At 50.3% G+C, this 19,159-nt stretch overlaps 1 protein-coding gene across 1 annotated transcript in view; it reads right to left on the bottom strand.

The window, feature by feature from the left end:
• SLC18A2 (solute carrier family 18 member A2) overlaps positions 1-16,764 on the bottom strand; it is a 29,521-nt gene extending 12,757 nt beyond the window's left edge. The window contains exons 1-9 of the mRNA XM_049764476.1: positions 16,642-16,764; positions 14,865-15,219; positions 6,240-6,298; positions 5,999-6,082; positions 5,722-5,814; positions 5,073-5,162; positions 4,927-4,970; positions 4,790-4,850; positions 2,842-2,937 (exon numbers count right to left, since the gene is read on the bottom strand). Coding sequence (XP_049620433.1) covers positions 2,842-2,937; positions 4,790-4,850; positions 4,927-4,970; positions 5,073-5,162; positions 5,722-5,814; positions 5,999-6,082; positions 6,240-6,298; positions 14,865-15,219; positions 16,642-16,762 — 1,003 coding nt within the window. The 5' untranslated portion in view covers positions 16,763-16,764. The remainder of the gene's footprint in view (positions 1-2,841; positions 2,938-4,789; positions 4,851-4,926; positions 4,971-5,072; positions 5,163-5,721; positions 5,815-5,998; positions 6,083-6,239; positions 6,299-14,864; positions 15,220-16,641) is intronic.
• Positions 16,765-19,159: the final 2,395 nt, after the last annotated feature.

The raw sequence follows: 19,159 nt of genomic DNA, 5'->3' as shown, positions 1-19,159 counted from the left end.
TTTCTCCTTTCATGCAAGAGGTCTGAGGCTCTAGTATTTCAACATCAAATTAAATCCTCCTAGATGTGGGGGTCTGGAAATGGTAGCTGGAGGACAACGGTAATCCTCGCCATGGCACAGTGACCCCAACACTGGGCATAAGAGCATCTTTCAAGGAAGTACCTCAGAGCCATCAGAACATGGTGTAGTGACAGGAGGGATGTGACAGAGCTGAACTCATGCCCCCATAACCCAGAGCCAGCTTCAGAAGTGGTGTGGAGGAAGCAGCTGGCTGCAGCCATGAGCAAATGTGAAGATGTATCTGGGGGTGACGGGGAGCATGAATGAAATGGGGGTACAGAGAACAGGACAGCTGGGGTGCTGTGTAAGAGAAAAATGCAGGGGCAGAACCCAGCTACCACTGTTTCCCCTAACTTCTGTCTCAGTTAAAAGTTGTGATTTCTCTAGAAAAGTTCAGCTCTGGCCATCTTTTTTCATGTTAGGTTTCACTCTTCTCTTTGGTTTTGGCCACATCCAACTGTGGTTAGGGATCACTCCTGAAGGGTTCGGAGAATTAGTGTGTAGTGCTGAGGATGGAACCCAGGTCAGCAATGCACAAGGTAAGTGCCTAATACCTGGACAAACCCTTGTGTAAAGTCTGCAATGTGAAACCTCTTGATCATTAAATGTGAGTCATTCATGCTTTAGAAAACACAGATGGTGGCCCCAGCATCAATCCCACTGAACGAAGCCCATAACACCCTACACTCACTCAGGAGGAGGGACAGCTCTGGTGGGAGGTCCCAGAATGCCCCACTCCTTGGACAGTCCCAATTCCAGGAACAGAGCAAATGCAGCACCTCTGAAAAAAAAAGCATCTGCCTGGGGGATATGCAGATTTTGCCAAGTTGCTGCCTACTGTTGCTGTCTATCTCTGTACCTGTGCACTGCCCACCTTTGCTGGGAGCTGTCCACTGCCATGTCTCTACCTGCTTACTTTCCATCTCTTTACATGTCCACTACCCACCTCTGTCACTGCCCACTGTCCATCTCTGCATCTGCTGCTGCCCACTGCCCATCACCCCAAAAGAAACCTCACTCCATTGGCAGGCCCTCTATCAGAGCACCATGCATTTGGGGTTCTGGTTTCCTTTACTTTTATTTCTGGGTTTGTTTGTTTGGTTTTTTTTTTTTTTTTTGGTCCACACCTAGTGTCATTCAGGGGTTGCTCCTGGTTCTGTGATCAGAAATCATTCCTGGCAGACTCTGGGAATCAGATGGGATGCTGGGTATCAAACCTATGTTGGCACATGCAAGGCAAACACACTACCTGCTGTGCTATAGCTACTGCCCCTGATTTTTTTTTCCTTTAACAGGGCTACACGGGGTGGCAATCGGGTCCAACTCAGCTTAAAACCCCCTTTGCCCTCCATGGGGCTGTGCAGGCAGAAAGGGCCATTTTCTAGAAGAATATAGCAGAAGCCATAAGAATGGGTCCGAGATGGTGCCAAGTCAACTGGAATGAGACAGGAACATCAGGAAGATGCCATGCCAAGGTGAAATCTGGGGCAAACCCACCCCCAAGGACAACAAGGGGCCACCTGGGAGGAACACTGAGGGCACAATGTTGCCAGAGTTCAGAAGATGCTGAATTAATGCAGGGGGTGGAAAAGAAATCTTGTAGCAAGAGAAGCAAATAGATTCTAAGTGACAGGGAGGTGCAGAAGGGCCATCCTTGCAAAGAGAAAGCAATCTAGGAATCTGCAGTGATGAGTGGGAGCTGCCCCTTAACTCCAAGATCTGTGCAGACAAGAGCCTCCTGCAAATGGGAAACCCCAGTGGGGTGAGCAGGCAGGGGATGGGGGTTGCTTAGACAGTCATTGCCAGGAACACCACTAACAGGCCAGGCAGAGGCATCAACAGACAGGGAGGCTGAGCTCATCTCGTTTTGTTTTTGTTTTTGTTTTTCTCTTTTGGGTCACACCTGATGCTCAGGAGCTACTCCTGGCTCTGTGCTCAGGAATCACTCCTGGAGGGCTCACTCCAGGGGACCATATGACATACCGGCTTTTGAACACCCAGGTTCATGTGCAAGGCAAGCGCCCTACCTACCCCAGCCCCATATTCTGGGTTTTAACAGCAGCCAAGGAGCAGGAACCTGTTTGAGTTTGATTCGAGATAACAAAAGTCTTATAAGAGACGGAGAAGTCAAGCAGTCTCAGTATTCTGAGCAGGCAACCCATAAATACCGCCCTGAAGTCACATGACAAAGTGAGTACAAATCAAACATCCAGGAAAGGATCCAGATCATGACCTACCAAGAATAGTCAAATGGGAAAGCTTTCCTTGCAAATGTGGCAAAGGGATTCAGAAGAAATTCGTGGGTTTTCCTGGTAAACTGCAGCCTTGGCTTCCTCGAACTGTAATTTGCTTCTTTTAATAATAACAAGTGAGTGTTTGTTGTTTTTTTTTTTTTTCTAAATGAAACAAAAATTCTCCAAAAGCCATCCTCTTCTTCAAAACCAGGCTTGTGGGCACTTCAAAACCAGGCCTGCTGCCCCATGTGGAAGGTGGCTGGTTTCTACCAGAAACATGAATGCCAAAAATAAAACTCGGCCTTTCAGCTAGCTCCGATGTCACCACAGCAGTTCTGCATCCCCTTGGGAGCTACAAAAACAGGGAACCCAAACACCACCATCCCCAGCTCTCTGCTTCCCTGACCTGGGCTCAAACTGCTGCTCTAAGAGAAACCTTTGATTATGCATCCAGTCTGGCACAGTGACAATGACAGAACCACAGTGCACGTAGAAATGCCAGAATCAGAAGTACCCGCACCACTTGCACCCCAATTCCAGAGCTCACCCAGCTGCCACTTGCGGGAACACATGGTCTCCATCATCCAGATGGGGAGGGCTGGCTCCAGCATCGCAATCCCCATGTTGGCGAAGCAGATGGAGCCTGGGAAGGAAGAAGGGGGCTGGTACCTCTCTCTAGCAGGGGTCCTCAAACTTTTTAAACAGGGGGCCAGTTCACTGTCCCTCAGACCATTGGAGGGTCTGACTATAGTAAAAACAAAACTTATGAACGAATTCTTATGCACACTGCATATATCTTATTTTGCAATGAAGAAACAAAACAGATACAAATACAATATGTGGCCCGCGGGCCATAGTTTGAGGACCACTGCTAGGGGGATTACACACTCCAACCCAACACTGCCTAACATGGTTCTGTGCTGGAAGTCAAAACAATCTGCATGAATACCCAAAACTTTGACTTTTAAAAGAAAAATCAGATGAACCAGGGAGAGAGTTCAAGGGGCAGGGGCACAGGTTTTTGCACGCATGGTCCTCAAAGAACAACTTTCTGGCAATGCTGAGTGTGACTCCCAAACACCTGGGCCCCCCCAAAAATAAAGAATGGGTCAAAGGAATGGTGAGATGTGTTGGTTTTGTTAAAAAGCGTTATTATTGGGGCAGGGGTTGTGGAAAAAAAAAAGCGTTATTCTAACTAGAATCCCAGAGTCAGGAAAATTAGGAGAAGGGAGTCTTAGGAATTAAGGGAGACTTAGGGTTTAACCTCCTGATTTATGGTTTGGGGTACCAGCCAGCAGGGTGAAATTCCGAAACCCTGAGCTCTGGTTGTCAGAGCTTTGGAACCTGCTCATGCCCAACCCCAGCTGTTCCAGCACGGCCTAAAAGTCCAGTGCACTGAGGTTGCCCGAAACCAGGTCAGGTATGACTTGCCGCTATGCCAGGGAGGATTTATAGTGCGAAGTGCAAGGCTTGGAAAGACGAAAGTGGCTTGGAAAGCTGCTTCTGAGGGTAGAGTCAGTGGGACTTCCAGAGCTCTTGCCTGGAGAAACTAATTCTCCAGGCTTGGATCCCAATTACAGAACACTTTGCCCTTAATGCTGAGACTGTGTTCTCTGGGGCAGGGCAAGAGCACAGCAAATAGGCTGGCAGCCGTGCACACAGTCGATTGGAGTTTAATTTCTGGAGCCCCATGTGGCCCCCTGGGCCTGTCAGGTGTAATTCCTGAGCACTGGCACATGTGGTCCAAAAAAGTCATAGAAAAAAAAACTTTTTTCTGTAACATTTCAGGGCTGAGACAGATGTGGAGCTAGGCCTCTCTCATCCCCCACCCAAATCTGATCCTTAGAATTGCTAATTAGGAGTCAAACTCCCAACTGAGTCGCCTACACAACCCCTACAACCTAGCAGCCCATAACTCAGACACCATGTCCATGGTTCCAGGGCCAGGAAGGGCCCAAGGGATGAAGGAAGCTCCAGTCCCAGCTGTGGGCCTGGTCCTGCCCACTGTCTCATGCCCAACAACCCCAGGACATCCTTTGAGTCTTCCCAGACTGAGAACCTCAAAACATGACATCTTCAGCTGAAGGGAGTTTCTGGGCCCTTTCCATGAGAAAAGGAAAAAGTCTGTAGCTCTTTCCGCCTCACGCCTGCCCTGGCCAATCAGACTGTCCCTGTTCATGTCTTCCTAGCCAATCAGTTTGTCCCTCTCAAGGCTTGCAGTGTGGCTTCCAGCTCTTTCATTGCAGAGCACCATGAGGAAGTCATCAGGAGGAAGCCTCGTCCCAAACCAACCCGGGGCAGGGTGTCCTGGGGGAGCCAAATGTCCCCAATTAAAAAGAAGGATCCCAGCCGAGTGTCAGATCTCAGCCATGTGTCTGAAAGCAGTGATGGAGAAAAGCTTCCAGGCACTGAACCTTGGCCTTCTGCATTTCCAGTGCTGCCCTCTGCTCCCCCTCAGACACCCCTGCATTCCACATGTGACCTTGGGGCTTCACCTGCAGCGATGAGGATGTAAGGGTCCCTCAGCAGGGTGGTGAGTGGAGTCCCCTTCTGGCTCTGCCAAGTGAAGAAAGGGTGAGACGGGTGAGTGGAGGGAAGGGACCCTCGCTGCACACCCTACCAGGAGCCTTACCTCTGGCTGCACCCGGGATGGCTGGAGTACCAGGAGCTGAATCGCTGCAGAGAAAACCACAGTGTGGCCTTGAGCCTCATCCATGCACTCCCCAAATCCAGAGGCTACAAAGGTCACGTCAGTGCCATCCACACGGCCTCACTTACCTCCATCCAAGAGCACCAGGGCTGCCAGCACCAGGAACGGAGCTGTCTTCCCCACAAACTCATAGAGCACACTCCCAAAGGGGGGCCCCACTGCAGGGAGAGATGGGGGACATCGCTGAGGCTGCAAATCTCCCTCCACCCACATCAGAACCTCATGCTGACTTCCTTCCATTCATTCTCTCAAACATCTGGGGTGGCCCCCACATTCCATGTGGTAAAGAGATGGGTGATAATCTGTCAGGCACCCCAATAACAAAGCTCAAAGATGGGGTTACAGAACCGCTCAGCAAAGGATTCCTCCTCTGCAACCCAATGGCCAGAAGCCACCGGAACCCAAGATAAAGGCTAGAATCTGACAGGAAGGGAAGGGACCCAGAACTCCTCTTGGGGGAACTTGTTAGGAATTGGACCAGGGGTGGAGGCAGGCCCTGGAAGTTTCTCTCTGGTTACAACTGAGAATGTTCTAGAATACAGTATCTGGGAACAGGTTTCTGTTCAAGTCTCCATTTCCCTGCTGAGACCAGGAAGGTTTGTTTGTAGTAAGGCGGTGGGGAGTTCAGGGGTGTTCAGGTCCTTCCCAGCAGGGAAGAATAGAGGGTGCTGGGGTACAGGGAAGATAAGCATAAATGTGCCTTCACTGCTCACTCACCCAGTACCCCCATGGCCAGGCCCCCCAGGGCGATTCCCATGGCGTTGCCTCTCTCTTCATCATCGGTGTACACACTGGCCAGCATGCCCATGCCTGGACAACAAGAGAAATGGGCACTAATACAAGCTCTGGGAGCACTCATGAATCACCAGGGAACCCCACCCTGCCGGGCACAAAGAGCCAAGTTCACTCTTTCAAGTCCCTAATGATACCAGCAATGCTGGCCAGGGGCAGACGGCAGGATCCCATCCCGCCCCCACTTGGACACCCCTACTACCAGCCACCGATGAGCAGGAGGAACCAATGCCCTGCAGGGACCTGGCGATGAGCAGAAAGGCATAGCTGCTGGAGAAGGCGAACACTGTGGAGAATGCACAGAACAGGCTGCTGAGCAGCTTCCATGGGTTCCATGGCACCTCCCCAAAAGACCACCCAGCTATAGTCTTCATCCCCATTCCCTATGGTCCTAGAAGCTTCTCAGGATGAGCCACACCCCAAAGTAAACAGCAAGTACTTACTGATGGTGGAGACGAACATAATGCAGAAGCCTGCAAACATGGGGATGGGGTATCCGATCCTGCAAAATATGGGTGAGGAAGTGGGCTGCTTTGTGTTTGCTCAAGGCTTGCCCAGCATTGCGCCTCCCGCCCCAGGGACCCAGCAGAGGAGCTGAGCTATGGGGCGAGGGTTTATACAGTTGCTGCTTCTCGCATGACCTTTCCATGTTTGCCTGGCTCAGGCCAAGATGTGTTTATGGCTCAGCACATTGCATCGAAGCTGGAATAAATGTGGATGCGATATTGGCAGGAAATGCACAAGATGGTCCCAGATCCTGCCCCTGCTTCTATTTCTTTTCATTCTTCTTCTTCTTCTTTAATTAAAGGCTCTGCCTAGAGCATCCCAAGAGAGATCGTTCGATCAAATAGTTCCTGTGAAAGGCCCTTGGACAGTGCCAGAGCGCTAGAGACAAGTAGCTGCCCAGAGTTAGGACTATATGAGAGAGCCTTACATCTCCTCATATGGAAAAACCAGATCTTGTTTTCTGTGCAAAAATGCACACCCTGGGGCCAGAACCGTAGCACAGTGGGAAGGGAGTTTGCCTTGCATGCAGCTGATCCAGGTTCGATCCCTGGCATCCCATATGGTCCCCCAAGCCAGGCATTCAGCCTGGAAGGACCCCTCTACTGAAGATCAGCTCCATGTGGGGAGAAGGGCGAAAGGAGGCTGGTAATCTTCCTACTTTGCAGAAGAGGAAACTGAGGTTGAGTTCATCTGGCCTGGGGTTTATTCCATATAGGGATATTCTTCCTGGCCTGGGGCTTGTCCTGGTGAGCTGGCCCCCAAGTGGCTGCAATTTCAACTTTTCCATCTTTTTTTTTTTGTTTTTGTTTTTGGACCTCACTCGGTGATGCTCAGGGGTTACTCTTGGCTATGTGCTCAGAAATTGCTCCTAGCTTGGGGAACCATATAGGACGCCAGGGGATCAAACCACAGTAGGTCCTAGGCTAGCACAGGCAAGACAGACAGATGCCTTACCCCTTGCACCACTGCTTTAGTCCCTCCACTTAACCATCTTAACTCTCTATAGGCCTCCTGAACCAGTTATCAGGATTCCAGGCAGTGTCTCAAATGTCTCTCAGAGGGTCTAAGCGATGAATCCAGGGGAAGAGCCCAGCAGGAAGGGTATTTGTCTTGCACATGGCTGACCCAGATTCAATCCCTGGCATTCTGTAAGGTCCCCAGAACCTACCAGGAGTGATTTCTGAGCTCAGAGCCAGGAGTAACTGCTGAGCATTTCTGGGTGTGGCAAAACAAAACAAAATATGAGAGAGAGAGAGAGAGAGAGAGAGAGAGAGAGAGAGAGAAAGAGAGAGAGAGAGAAGAGAGAGAGAGAAAGAGAGAGAGAGAGAGAGAGAGAGAGAGAGAGAGAGAAGAGAGAGAGAGAGAGATGGTTCCAGGGAATAAAAGTTTCTGATTTTCTTCTTTTCAAATGCTCCATTGAGACTCAGGGAATTTAAAGGACTGACACCAAATTCAGAGTAACAGGCCTATTTTCAGAGTTTTGGTGGCAACCCCAACCTCAGAAGAAGCCTGAGAAGGGGATGAAAGTCATTTTCCCTTTTGAACCCACTGAGGCCATGTGCCTCTTTACCAAGCCCAGGCAATGTGCTTTTTAAAACAAAGAAGCCCAAAAAGTGAGAGCTAGAGAGAAAACTCAGACATGGCGGGAGCACATGTTTTGCATGCAGAATATCTGATTTCAATCCCTGGCATCATTCAGTTCCCCAATAATTTACCAGGAGAAACCCCTGGTCACTGAATCAGGGATAATCCCTGTATATCACCAAACAACAAAAGTCAAAGAAAACATTGCTTGAGGGGCCACAGAGATGGTACAGCAGGGAGAAGATGCTTGCCTTGCACATAGCTGACTGGAGTTCAATTCCTGACATCCCATATGGTCCTCCAAGCATGGCCAGGAATAAGCCCTGATGGTCCAAAACCAACAGAAAAAGACACTCTTTGTTCCCCTAGTTAAATGCCTTTAGGATTGTGATCCATCATGTCTGGCAGAGCCAGGAGTGAGATAAAGAGAGCTGGGGTGACACAACAAGGCAGGACTATAAGAGAGAGATGAGAGAGAGAAAGAGAGAGAGAGAAAGAGAGAGAAAGAAAGAAAGAAAGAAAGAAAGAAAGAAAGAAAGAGAAAGAAAGAAAGAAAGAAAGAAAGAAAGAAAGAAAGAAAGAAAGAAAGAAAGAAAGAAAGAAAGAAAGAAAGAAAGAAAGAAAGAAAGAAAGAAAGAAAGAAAGAAAGAAAGAAAGAAAAAGAAAGAGAGGGCCGGGAGAGATAGCACAGCGGTGTTTGCCTTGCAAGCAGCCGATGCAGGACCAAAGGTGGTTGGTTCGAATCCCGGTGTCCCATATGGTCCCCTGTGCCTGCCAGGAGCTATTTCTGAGCAGACAGCCAGGAGTAACCCCTGAGCACCGCCGGGTGTGACCCAAAAACCAAAAAAAAAAAAAAAAAAAAAAAAAGAAAGAGAGAGAACAACAATCTAAGGCTTTGCCTGGAGCCAACCCTGGTTATATCCTCAGCATTCTGAGGTTCCCAGTGCACAGAGCCAGGAGTAAGTCCTGAACACAACCTGGTATATCACAAAACCAAAAAGAAAGAGGGAAATAAAGGAAGAAATGAATGAATAAGGAAAGAATGGAAGGAAAAAAGAAAAAGAAGAAAAAGAAGAGAGGGAGAGAGCAATAGAGGAAGGAAGGAAGGAAGGGAGGAAGGATGGAAGGGAGGAAGGGAGGAAGGAAGGAAGGAAGGAAGGAAGGAAGGAAGGAAGGAAGGAAGGAAGGAAGGAAGGAAGGAAGGAAGGAAGGAAGGAAGGAAGGAAGGAAGATGGACCCATGAGGGAGAGAGCAATAGAGGAAGGAAGGAAGGAAGGAAGGAAGGAAGGTAGGAAGGAAGGAAGGAAGGAAGGAAGGAAGGAAGGAAGGAAGGAAGAAAGGAAGGAAGGAAGATGGACCCATGAGGGAGAGAGCAATAGAGGAAGGAAGGAAGGAAGGAAGGAAGGAAGGAAGGAAGGAAGGAAGGAAGGAAGGAAGGAAGGAAGGAAGGAAGGAAGGAAGATGTTCCCATGTGCCATCATGTCACCCCTGCTCAGAACCTGCTGCTATGCAAAATGCAGGAAAATCTTCTTCCCAAGCCCCTAAAATCATATGTTGAATTCCTAAAAGAGTCCAGAGCAGCCACCGTGACCTGCTTGCTGTGTACCCTCACTGTGGCAGAGAAAGACCAAGTCATCACTGCCCATTGATTCCTTTTTCCATCATGAAGCAAGGCCTTTAGCTTCTGCAGAAAAAGTGCTACTATTCTCAGGGTCCCAAGATCTGGTCCCCTCCAGGGCTTGTGTCAAAGTGAGGGCTAGTTGGAGGACCAGCAGGGTGTCAAACCTCATTGCCTATGAGACAAGAGGGGGAGCCTCTCAACCCCACCTTTCAATTATTTCACTTGCTTCTATGCGAGAGCACAGTCCATGAGCATAAGCCATTGGAGCAAAGATGTGACCAGACCCAGATGTTTATTGTCAGAAAAAATATCTTCAGGTTGAGCCTTGAGGGTGGGAGGTGTTGCAAGTCAGCCCCTGAAGAGGTTTTACATACACAACAGGAGGTCTCCTTCAGCTACCCATGGTGTCATAAGTTACAGGAGCCGGGGACAAGCTCCTTACCTGGACGTCACCCCCATCCCCAAAGCACGTGTCAAGGGGGAGAAACACCACATCCACTGGCAGCCACCAGCCTAAGTGACTCGATGGCCAGTCCCCATCCCTGTCTGCAGATCAGCTGAAAAGGTCACTGCTTATTTCAACAGCCCACTAGGCCTAACTGGCCCAGAGATCGCAGATTTCTGGGAGATTTTATGCCCTCTGGCTTCCTCCAGTCATGCAGATGTGAGCTAAGATTTGCAAGAAAAAAGAACTGCCTTTCACATGTACTAGGTAACTATGGAAATAAATTAAGCCACTGACACTGGCTTGATAAAAAGCAGGCCACTGAGACAATGACAAGACAAGGGAAGAAGAAAACTGTGGGGCGTTAACCCTCTCCCTCCCCTGCCCTCCCTGCTGGACATAACTGAAGAAACCACCAGGAAAGCTTTGTGTTAAGTAAGGGCCTCATGTTCATTCTTTTTTTTTTTTTTTGAGGAGGGGGCACCTCCAAAACAGTGCTTGGGCCTGGGAATGTAGTGTTGCTTGGGCTCAGCCAAATGGAAGTCACCAAGCTCATACTCTGGGGTGCTCTGGAGACCTCCAGGACTACATTTGTCAGTGCTGGGTCATGCACTGCCGAGGATAGAATTTGGGTGCCTGTAGATGCTCCTAGACTTTAGATCTGCCTCCCAGGCCCACGCTGTCACATTCAGAACTGCATCACAGGTAAAGGTCTTTGCATATTGTTTACCTGCCTGAAGATTCCTTTTCTGTGTGACTCCCCAAAATTTACTTCCTGGGCCAAAGGATCTAAGTGACACTAATGCAATGTCCTCCTTCCCCTTTGACACACAGCTGCAACCTGGATATGAACAGTTACAGTGGGACAGAAAATAAATTCCAATTGCCCAAAAGCTGGAAATCATGTCCCCCAAAGCCTACGCAGTGCCCTTTGGGGACTGTGATCCCAACCAGATAGGTGACCACCACACTGGCCCAAATCAAATGACCTTTTCTCCCTATCTGGTCACATTATTTTCAGATTTTTATTTTAAATAAATGGGGGGGGGGAGAGATAGCACAGCGGCGTTTGCCTTGCAAGCAGCCGATCCAGGACCAAAGGTGGTTGGTTCAAATCCCGGTGTCCCATATGGTCCCCCGTGCCTGCCAGGAGCTATTTCTGAGCAGACAGCCAGGAGTAACCCCTGAGCACTGCCAGGTGTGGCCCCAAAACAAAGCAAAACAAAAAAAAAAAATAAATGGGGGTGGGTGGAAACTACATAAGAATAAATAAAACAGGGTTGGAATAATAGTATAATAGTATGTTGCTTCTTATGTACATGACTGACCCAAATTTGATCCCCAGCATACCAGATGGTCCTTCCCCAAGCAGCGCTGGCTGGGGAAATTCCTGATGCAGAGCTAGGAGTCACCCCTGAACTTTGCCAGGTGTGGCCCAAAAAGAAAACAAAACAAAAAAAGAATAAATGAGACAGGAGTCATTTGTGAACTTGCAAGCAAAGGAGCACCAGACACTTCCCAAGAGCTATTTTTTGTTCAGGGTTTGGCATAAGAGCTCACACAATAGTTAAAGTCACACACAAGTGCTTTTCAATAATCAGAAATACAGCAGAAACCAGAAAGGTGGGAAATGGCTGATCCCCTGAACTAGGCCGATTTTCCTCACCCCACACTCACCAAACCTAATTCCTTTAACACAAATTTAAAACAGTAAACAGCTGCATGCGTAGAAGTTGACTAGCTCTGCAAAGTAGAATCTGGGAGAATCAAGGAGAAGAAAGAAGGGCAGTCATTGACCCAATGTGGACTGCACAGCTAAGAGTTTGTTCTAAGTGCATGAGGGAGAAGAAAAACCTGGACATAATCTGGCCACTGTCTTCAGTCCTGTCACTGGGCTGAAACAAAAGACATCTCCTCCTGAACACTAGACACTGTCCTTTGCCTACAAAATACCAGCCATGGCCAAAGTCATTTTTTTAATGACTCTGGAATCAAAAACAAATTAACCCACTGTAAATGCTGTTTGATACCCAAGTGTGCAGAATCCCCAAATGGTCTTAACTACTCTTTGATGAGAAACACACGAGTCAACTGTAACATTCGGGTTTGCTAAACACCCTTGTTTACAGCACCGAAAACGTGAGTCACACGGCTTGTCGGTAATTGAGGATGTGATTGGCACAAATTACATCAAAGGACTATTTGCCGGGGGGCCCATAGGGGAAAGACTCTGGAGGAGGAATAGGGAGCATTTATCGCTTCTCTGAGCAGAGCTGCACAGAGCCCAGAAATTCTGCCAGGTCCCAAATTTATATCTACAGGGTCAGAAAATAGAAGAAAAGGGGGCAATTCAATTGATTTTGAAGGACCAGAGGTGGTGCCAGTTATCAGCTACAGCAGTGTTGGCAAAAGATTTGCCTGTCTATGTAGAGCTAAAAAACAGGGATTATTTTGACACTTAAGGGAGACCAGTTAGGAAGGAAAATTTCATGTCGATAATCTACCAATAGAAAACTCCCAAGCTGGATTATTCATCAGATAAATAAAAGTGAATTTTTCACGGGTCACAAATCATGATCCATTTTCTCGAGAAAGACAGATTTAGTTGGAGCCCCCAAATGAGCCGTGAGTGACTGCATGCAGCATGAAAATCTGGACCTTTTCTTTTTGGTTTTTGGGCCACACCAGGTAGTGCTAAACAGTTACTTCTGGCTTTGAGCTCCTTTCACTCCTGGCAAATTTGGGGGACCATATGGGATGTCAGCAATTGAACCCTGGTAGTTGCATGCAAGGCAAAAGCCGTGCCCACTCTGCTATTGCTCTGGCTCCTGGACTTTTTCATTGAAAAAGGTCACTGGATTTTTCTACTTCTCCCCTCAGGGAGCAAGCTAAACATTAAAACCAAGAAAAAAGATTATAAGATGTTTTTTATTGGAAAAGTCCCTTCATTTCAGATGCGTTTCTATGTGTCTGCCATCTGGCCAGGAACATTGGTACCCAAGTGAGTGACAAGGCATCATTTCGAGAATGATCTCAGCTTTCTCAGGTAATGTGAGCTGTTTGCTTTCTCCAAATCCAACCCTATGCTGTTCTCTGTCATTATTCCAGATGTACTTTAGGACACACTCCTGTCTTTCTCGAGTTTGAATGTTACCTGATTATAATCAGACCCCTTTCTTGGGGTCCATTTGGGTATTTTATGTGCTAGCCATATTTGCTCGGCATAGACTAGAATCGCTTTTCCGACTGTGGCCCCCTTCCAACCTCGTTTTCTTCCTATGATCCCTTTGGTTCCTCCCTCCCCCACTGATGCCATTTTCACTTGCAGCCCCCTTGAAATATTCTGGAGGCCCCCATGGTATGACATGGGTTAGAGGGCAGGATGAGATTGGGATCATTCAGCTTGATTTGGCATCACTAACCAGCCCAGGAAAGACAACTGCACATACTTCAGAACTATGCTTCCAGCTGGCTCAGCTGGGTCCAAGACCTGCCAATTACAGCACTTGAGTATCCTGGGAAACAATGGGCCCATGGTTCTCTCTCGGCACCCCAGCCACCACCCCAAAGTCTTCCCCATAGTTTAACTAGTGGTCCTGTTCACCCTTCTCTTGTGAGCCTGGTCTTTGCACTAGGATACCTGAGTACTTGGCTCCCCAGAACAAAACCTTGGATCTCTTTGATTCTGCCTCATAGGGTCTCTTCAATCTGCCTGGTTTCCCCAGCCCTGTCTCCTCCTCCTGTCCCTACCACCATTGCATTTCTACCTTAGGGGCTACCATATTCCTATTATAGCCCATGATCCCTTCCTGCTTCCTATCTGCACCCTTTCTGCTGCTGTCACTTCTTTTCTTCTGTTTTCAGCCCCCCAAACCAGGCAGAATTGAGTTCCCTGTGCAGGAAAGAATCAAGGTATGTGGCTTGTGCTTTGCATACAGGACACTTGAGTTCAATTCCTGGGACCACCTGGTCCTCTGAGCACCATTAGGAGTGACCCCTGCCCCAATACTCAGACAGAGTAGTCCTACAGTACTCCCAGGTGTGGAAGAAAGAAAAGGAAGGAAGAAAGGAGAGAGAGAAAGGAAGAAAGGGAGAGAGAAAGAAAGGAAGGGAGTGAGAAAGAAAGGAAGGAAGGGTGAGAGAAGAAAGGAAGGGCAAGAGAAAGAAAGAAAGAATAAAGGAAAGGAGGAAGGAAAAGAGGGAAGGAAGGAAGGAAAGGAGAAAGGAAGGGGTAAAGAAGGTCGGAGGAAAAAAAGAAGGAAGGAAGGAGGAAGAAGAAAAAGGAAGGAAAGAAAGAGGAAAAGAAGGGAAGAAGGAAGGTATGAAAGAGGAGGGAGGAAGAAGGGGGAAAGAAGGTAAGAAGAAAGGTGAGAAGGAAGGAAGGAAGGAAGGAAGGAAGGAAAGAGGGAAGGAGGGAGGGGAGGAAGGAGAGGAGGGAGGGAAGGAAGATGAATATTTGCTAAAGTACATCAACACTGGTCATATAACTATTATTTAGGGTGGTGGTCCAGAAACAATTCATTAACATGGGTCCAAAACCATCAAGTCCCCTGAATAAATACAATGCTAGTTGGGCAGCTGGAAGTCCCCAGACATCAGCCTCAGAAAAGCATGGCATTGAGCCTGGCACAGCAAGACATGTCCTTCCCCACCTATTCCTTCTTTCACCTCCCCAGCCTCTCAACAGAAACTGCCTGATCCTTCCAGTCTGATCAGAACACGAGGCTATGACAGTGACTGTGATGATCAGAAAACAGCAATGCGCCAAAGAGAGGAGGTGGGTTTTCCCTGAGTTCCCCCACCCATCTCTCCAGAACCAGGATGTGTGAGTGGAGAGAGATGCAAGCACTTGGAGGCATCAAGAGAAGAACCGAGCAAATCTGGCCCCTCTGGCCCAGTGGCACAGCCTACCTGTTGGTCAGCAGCCCAATGAATGGGTTGGTGAGGAGCTGGATGGTGGCTTTGGAGGCAAACAACAGGCCGACCTGCACATTCTCGTTCAGGAGGTCTTGGTCCTCACTGGGGCAGTCGGGAGTGCCTGTAGACTTGTTCATGACCAGGTGCTGCGGGGTGGTGGCCTTGGGCAGCAGCCCCTTTACTGGGCCGCCAGTGCCATTCCCCGTGGTCATGGTGGAGTTGTCATAGTAGGAGAAGATGCTCTGGAAAGTTCCTGCAGTGGTAGCTGGCAGCACAGGCCTAGAGGTTTGCAGATCCGTGGCATTCTTCTCATGCTTGATGCTGTACAAGTAACTCGGGATGATGGGGACTAGGGGTGAGAGCAGAGTGGGAGGTGGAAATCATCCTGACCCTTCTTCCTTAGCCACACCAACACCATGGCCCAGGCCAAAGAAGCCCTCAGTGAGCTCAGCAGCTCAGACTGGGGTTTCTAGAGCCTCAGGTTTGTGAGATCCTGAGCTTTCTCCCAGGAGAGAGATAGGGAGGTGACTCAAGAGGGGACTGCCTAGCAGGGACATATCAGTAAAGGGGAACTGAAGTCCTGTCGCCCAACCAGTGGTTCTCAGAAGAGGCACCCAAAACTCTGAAATAAATGAGTCTAGGAACCGGAAACCTACGTTTCATTCAGTATCTAGGGGAACAATCAACCCACTGGGAAGAAGCAGGAATCCTGAATTTCTGCAATGGGCCCACGTTGTTCTCTCCATTGAAGGGGAATCTAATGCTTTCCTTAGAGCCTGGAAGAACCCTCAATTCCTGAGACTTTTGGGATAAAAAGGAAAGAAACCTCATGTACAGGCCTTGGGTGTATAACCGAGAAGAGACTCAGCTAGGGGAAGGTCTGAGATGGAGAACTTGGAGGAAGCCTGAGGGAGAGGGCCCTAAGGACTGGATCACAGGTTGTTCAAGTGTTTGATCTCATCTCAGCCCCACATGATTCCTCACAAGCACTGCCAGGGAGTCAACCCTGAGCACTAAATCTGGCGTAACTCGCAAGCAGTGCTCAGTTTGACCAAAGAAAAAATATCCAAAACCAACCCTGAGGTGCTCAGAAAAGTAGTTAAGAGACCCTGCAAGTCTAAAGGGAAATATCACGTTTGATTTAGTAATATGGAGGGTTTGGGTCTGTCTTGGTTGTTTGGTTTAAATAGAAAAGGCTAAAGGGTTTGGGGCCTACAAGGAGAGCTGAATACCAATGATTTCATTTGCTAAAACTCCTTTAAAAAAATACAGCCCTGCACAACTGGCTTGGGGACGGTCCTGCCCCTCCAGGAGAGCGCTCCCCGCAGGGCAAGGTGTGAGGCTGCACCTTAGGTGGCATTTCCAAAGGAACCACCTATTGGGGGGGGGGGTAGGGTCCAGAATAATGATCAGGACATTTTTTTATTCCTCAATCCCCAACTGCTTCTTCATCGGATCTGTCTTTCATTGCAGCACAAGTCGGAAGGGGAAGCAGGAAATTATCGAGAGGAAACACATGTCCTGCATCTTATCGGGGTGTCAATTTTCAGAACCCGACCACCAGGAAAATGAACCCACAAACGACTCACACTAGCCAGAAGGGCAGCCGTGTGTGTGTGTGTGTGTGTGTGTGTGTGTGTGTGTGTGTGTGTGTGTGTGTGAGCCTGTTCAACTTTCCCCGGTGGGCGCGCAGCTCGCCCGAGGAGCGCTCGGGAAAGTCGGGGCGCTCCAGAAAGGGACCCCGGAGAAGAGGAGCCTCCTCGGTACGTACCCACGACGGTGAGCAGCATGTTGTCCAGCAGCAGCGCCAGGAACACGATGAAGAGGATGAGCTTCCGCGAGTGGCGGCTCTCCTGCAGCCAGCGCAGCGGCGCCAGCTCGCTCAGGGCCATGGCTCGGGGCTCGGGGCTGGGCAGCGGGCGCGGCGCGAGTGAGGGGCCGGCCGGCGTGCGCTCCCCTGCACCCCGACCTCAGATCGCCCGCCGAGGGTGCGCGGATGGAGCCCAGCGCCTGGGCGTCGCCTCGGACCCCTGCGCTCCCTCCAAGGGATTCCCAAAATCGCCTCCGAGCGCCGTCGGGGCCGCCCCGCCAACCCCGTGCGTGCCCCCAATCGAGCCCCAAGCACGGCGAGTCCTGCACCCCGGCAGCCCGGCGCCCGGACCCGCCGCGCTCGGGTCCCTTTACCTGGGTTCGCGGGCGCTCGATCTGGCCGTCCCCGCGCTCCCTCGCCGTCTCACCCCCGCCCGCCGCCGCCGCTCAGTTTACCCAGCCCGGCTCTGACGTCACGGCCGGAGGCGGGGGGGGGGTGTCGGGGGTGCCAGGCCGGTGCCCGCCCAGCCCGCGCCTCCGCCTCGGCCTCGGACTCAGCCCCCTGCCCACCCCCCCAGCTCCGCCTGGCACCGGTACCCCGGGGTCCGTGGTCCTCTTGAGCCCGGAGCGCACACCCTGGTCCGCGCGCAGGGGCGCTGCGTTTCTGCAAGAATAGGGGAGCGAAGGAGAAGGATCAGGGCTCCGAAGGGATGGGTTTGGGGTGGGGTCAAAGCGAATATGCAATACCAGTTGGGTATTTTTGGGGGGGGGGTATACTCGGTGATACTCAGGGGTTACTCTTAGCTCTGCGCTCAGAAATCGCTCCTGGCAGGCTCAGGCGACCAAAAGGGATCGAACCTGGATCAGCCTTGTACAAGGCAAACGCCCTCCCGTTGTTCTATCTCTCCGGGCCCCAGACTCGGTGATTTTTTAAATTTTTTTCTGACCCCTGAAAGGCGCTGCTCTTTCCGCCTGTCCCTGAACCAGCCAGGCCATGCATGAGGGCTAGCGGGTGAGTGCAGGGTTAGAGAAGGGGTACGACTTAGGGGTGGCTTCTGCGACCCCGCGTTCTCCTGGGCCCACCCCATCTCTTTTTCCTTCTTCAGTGCAGGAAGCAGGGCCATCTCAGAATCGCCCCCATGGTGTTTGTGGTGTTTGCAATGGGGTCTCAGAAAGTAGCCAGCTGGTGCAGAGCTGAGACCAGAAGTCACAAACCCTTCCTCCCGTGCTAGGGGGAGTCAGGTGCCAGCTGGAAACCAGGTCAAGGAGGGGCACCGACACTCATCCCAGCACTGCCTGGGGTTGTCTTGTTGTCCCCCCTCCAACATCCCCCCCGCCCCATCAGCCCTACACTGTGGGTCTCCTGGAGAAATTAAGAAGGCTGATCCCGAGCTGAAATCCTTCATTTCCTCACTTTTGGGACTCAGAGCACCCTCCCTGATAGACTAGGAGAGACCCACAGAATAGCCTCCCACAGCGCGCTTTCTGCAGGGGAAGGAGAGCTATTTTCACTGAAAGCCACTTAGAGTTAACTGGTCTCCTGCTGGGTCTTCTGCGGGTCTCCCAGCCAGTCGGCCAGTTCTTGTTTTATTCATGTTGTCTTGATGCTGAGAGCGTGAGCTGACAGGCAGACTCCCTGCCCGCTTCCCGCCTGACTTTCACCCAACCCTGTTTGCCAGGGCTGCTGCCGGGATGGATGTGAGGGAAAGGGATGGGTATGCAAGTAAGTCAGAGTCCAGATCCCGGGGACTTGGGGCTCTCCAGGAGACAAGCAAACAAAAGGATGTACCTGAGATAGGAAGCAGATAGCAGGGGGGGGGGGCATGTGTGCAGTGTAGGGAAAGGGACCACATTCCCTGAGTTCCCCCAAGGAGCCACCTTCAAAACCAAAAGGTCCAGGTGGTACCTTCTAAGCTCCATGAGATGTCAGAGCGTCCTATGTTAACTGCTATGCTTCTGAAACCTGGCCAACCCAGTTTCTACATCTCCTGCCAGGAACCATGTACCAATTACAGATCGTGGGTGCCTTCGTTTCTCTCCCTCTGATAAGGAGGTGCTGAGGGTCCAGTGGAAATACTCTGGTGCAGAGAACCCAGAGCTCCATAAGTACCTGCCAGTCATTCACTCCAACAAATGGAAACCAATCAACCAGTCCCTGTCCCCAGGGCTGGAGCTCTGAAATGTAAATAACGGGTCAGAGCCCAGAGGAGTCAAGACAAGAAAAGACACAAATGATACAGCAGCTGGCATGTGCCAGGGAAGGAGGGGGAGGAACGAGAGGAGGGGGCCAGTGGCAGAAAGGGAAGCTCAGATGGCTATTCAGGGGCAAGCAGTGTGGGCTGAGAAATTCCCAAGCCACTGGGGCAAGGCAGCAAATCAGCACAAGGCACTGAGGAAGATGGGTGATACTGTCAGAAAGTGGGGTTGTGCTTCTAGGGGTGCCTGGGCATCACGCTGTCTGGGGAGCAATCTAGAAAGGT

The sequence above is a fragment of the Suncus etruscus genome, chromosome 17, assembly GCF_024139225.1.
Source record: "Suncus etruscus isolate mSunEtr1 chromosome 17, mSunEtr1.pri.cur, whole genome shotgun sequence".
NCBI lineage: Eukaryota > Metazoa > Chordata > Mammalia > Eulipotyphla > Soricidae > Suncus > Suncus etruscus.
This window is presented reverse-complemented; position numbering and strand designations above follow the sequence as displayed.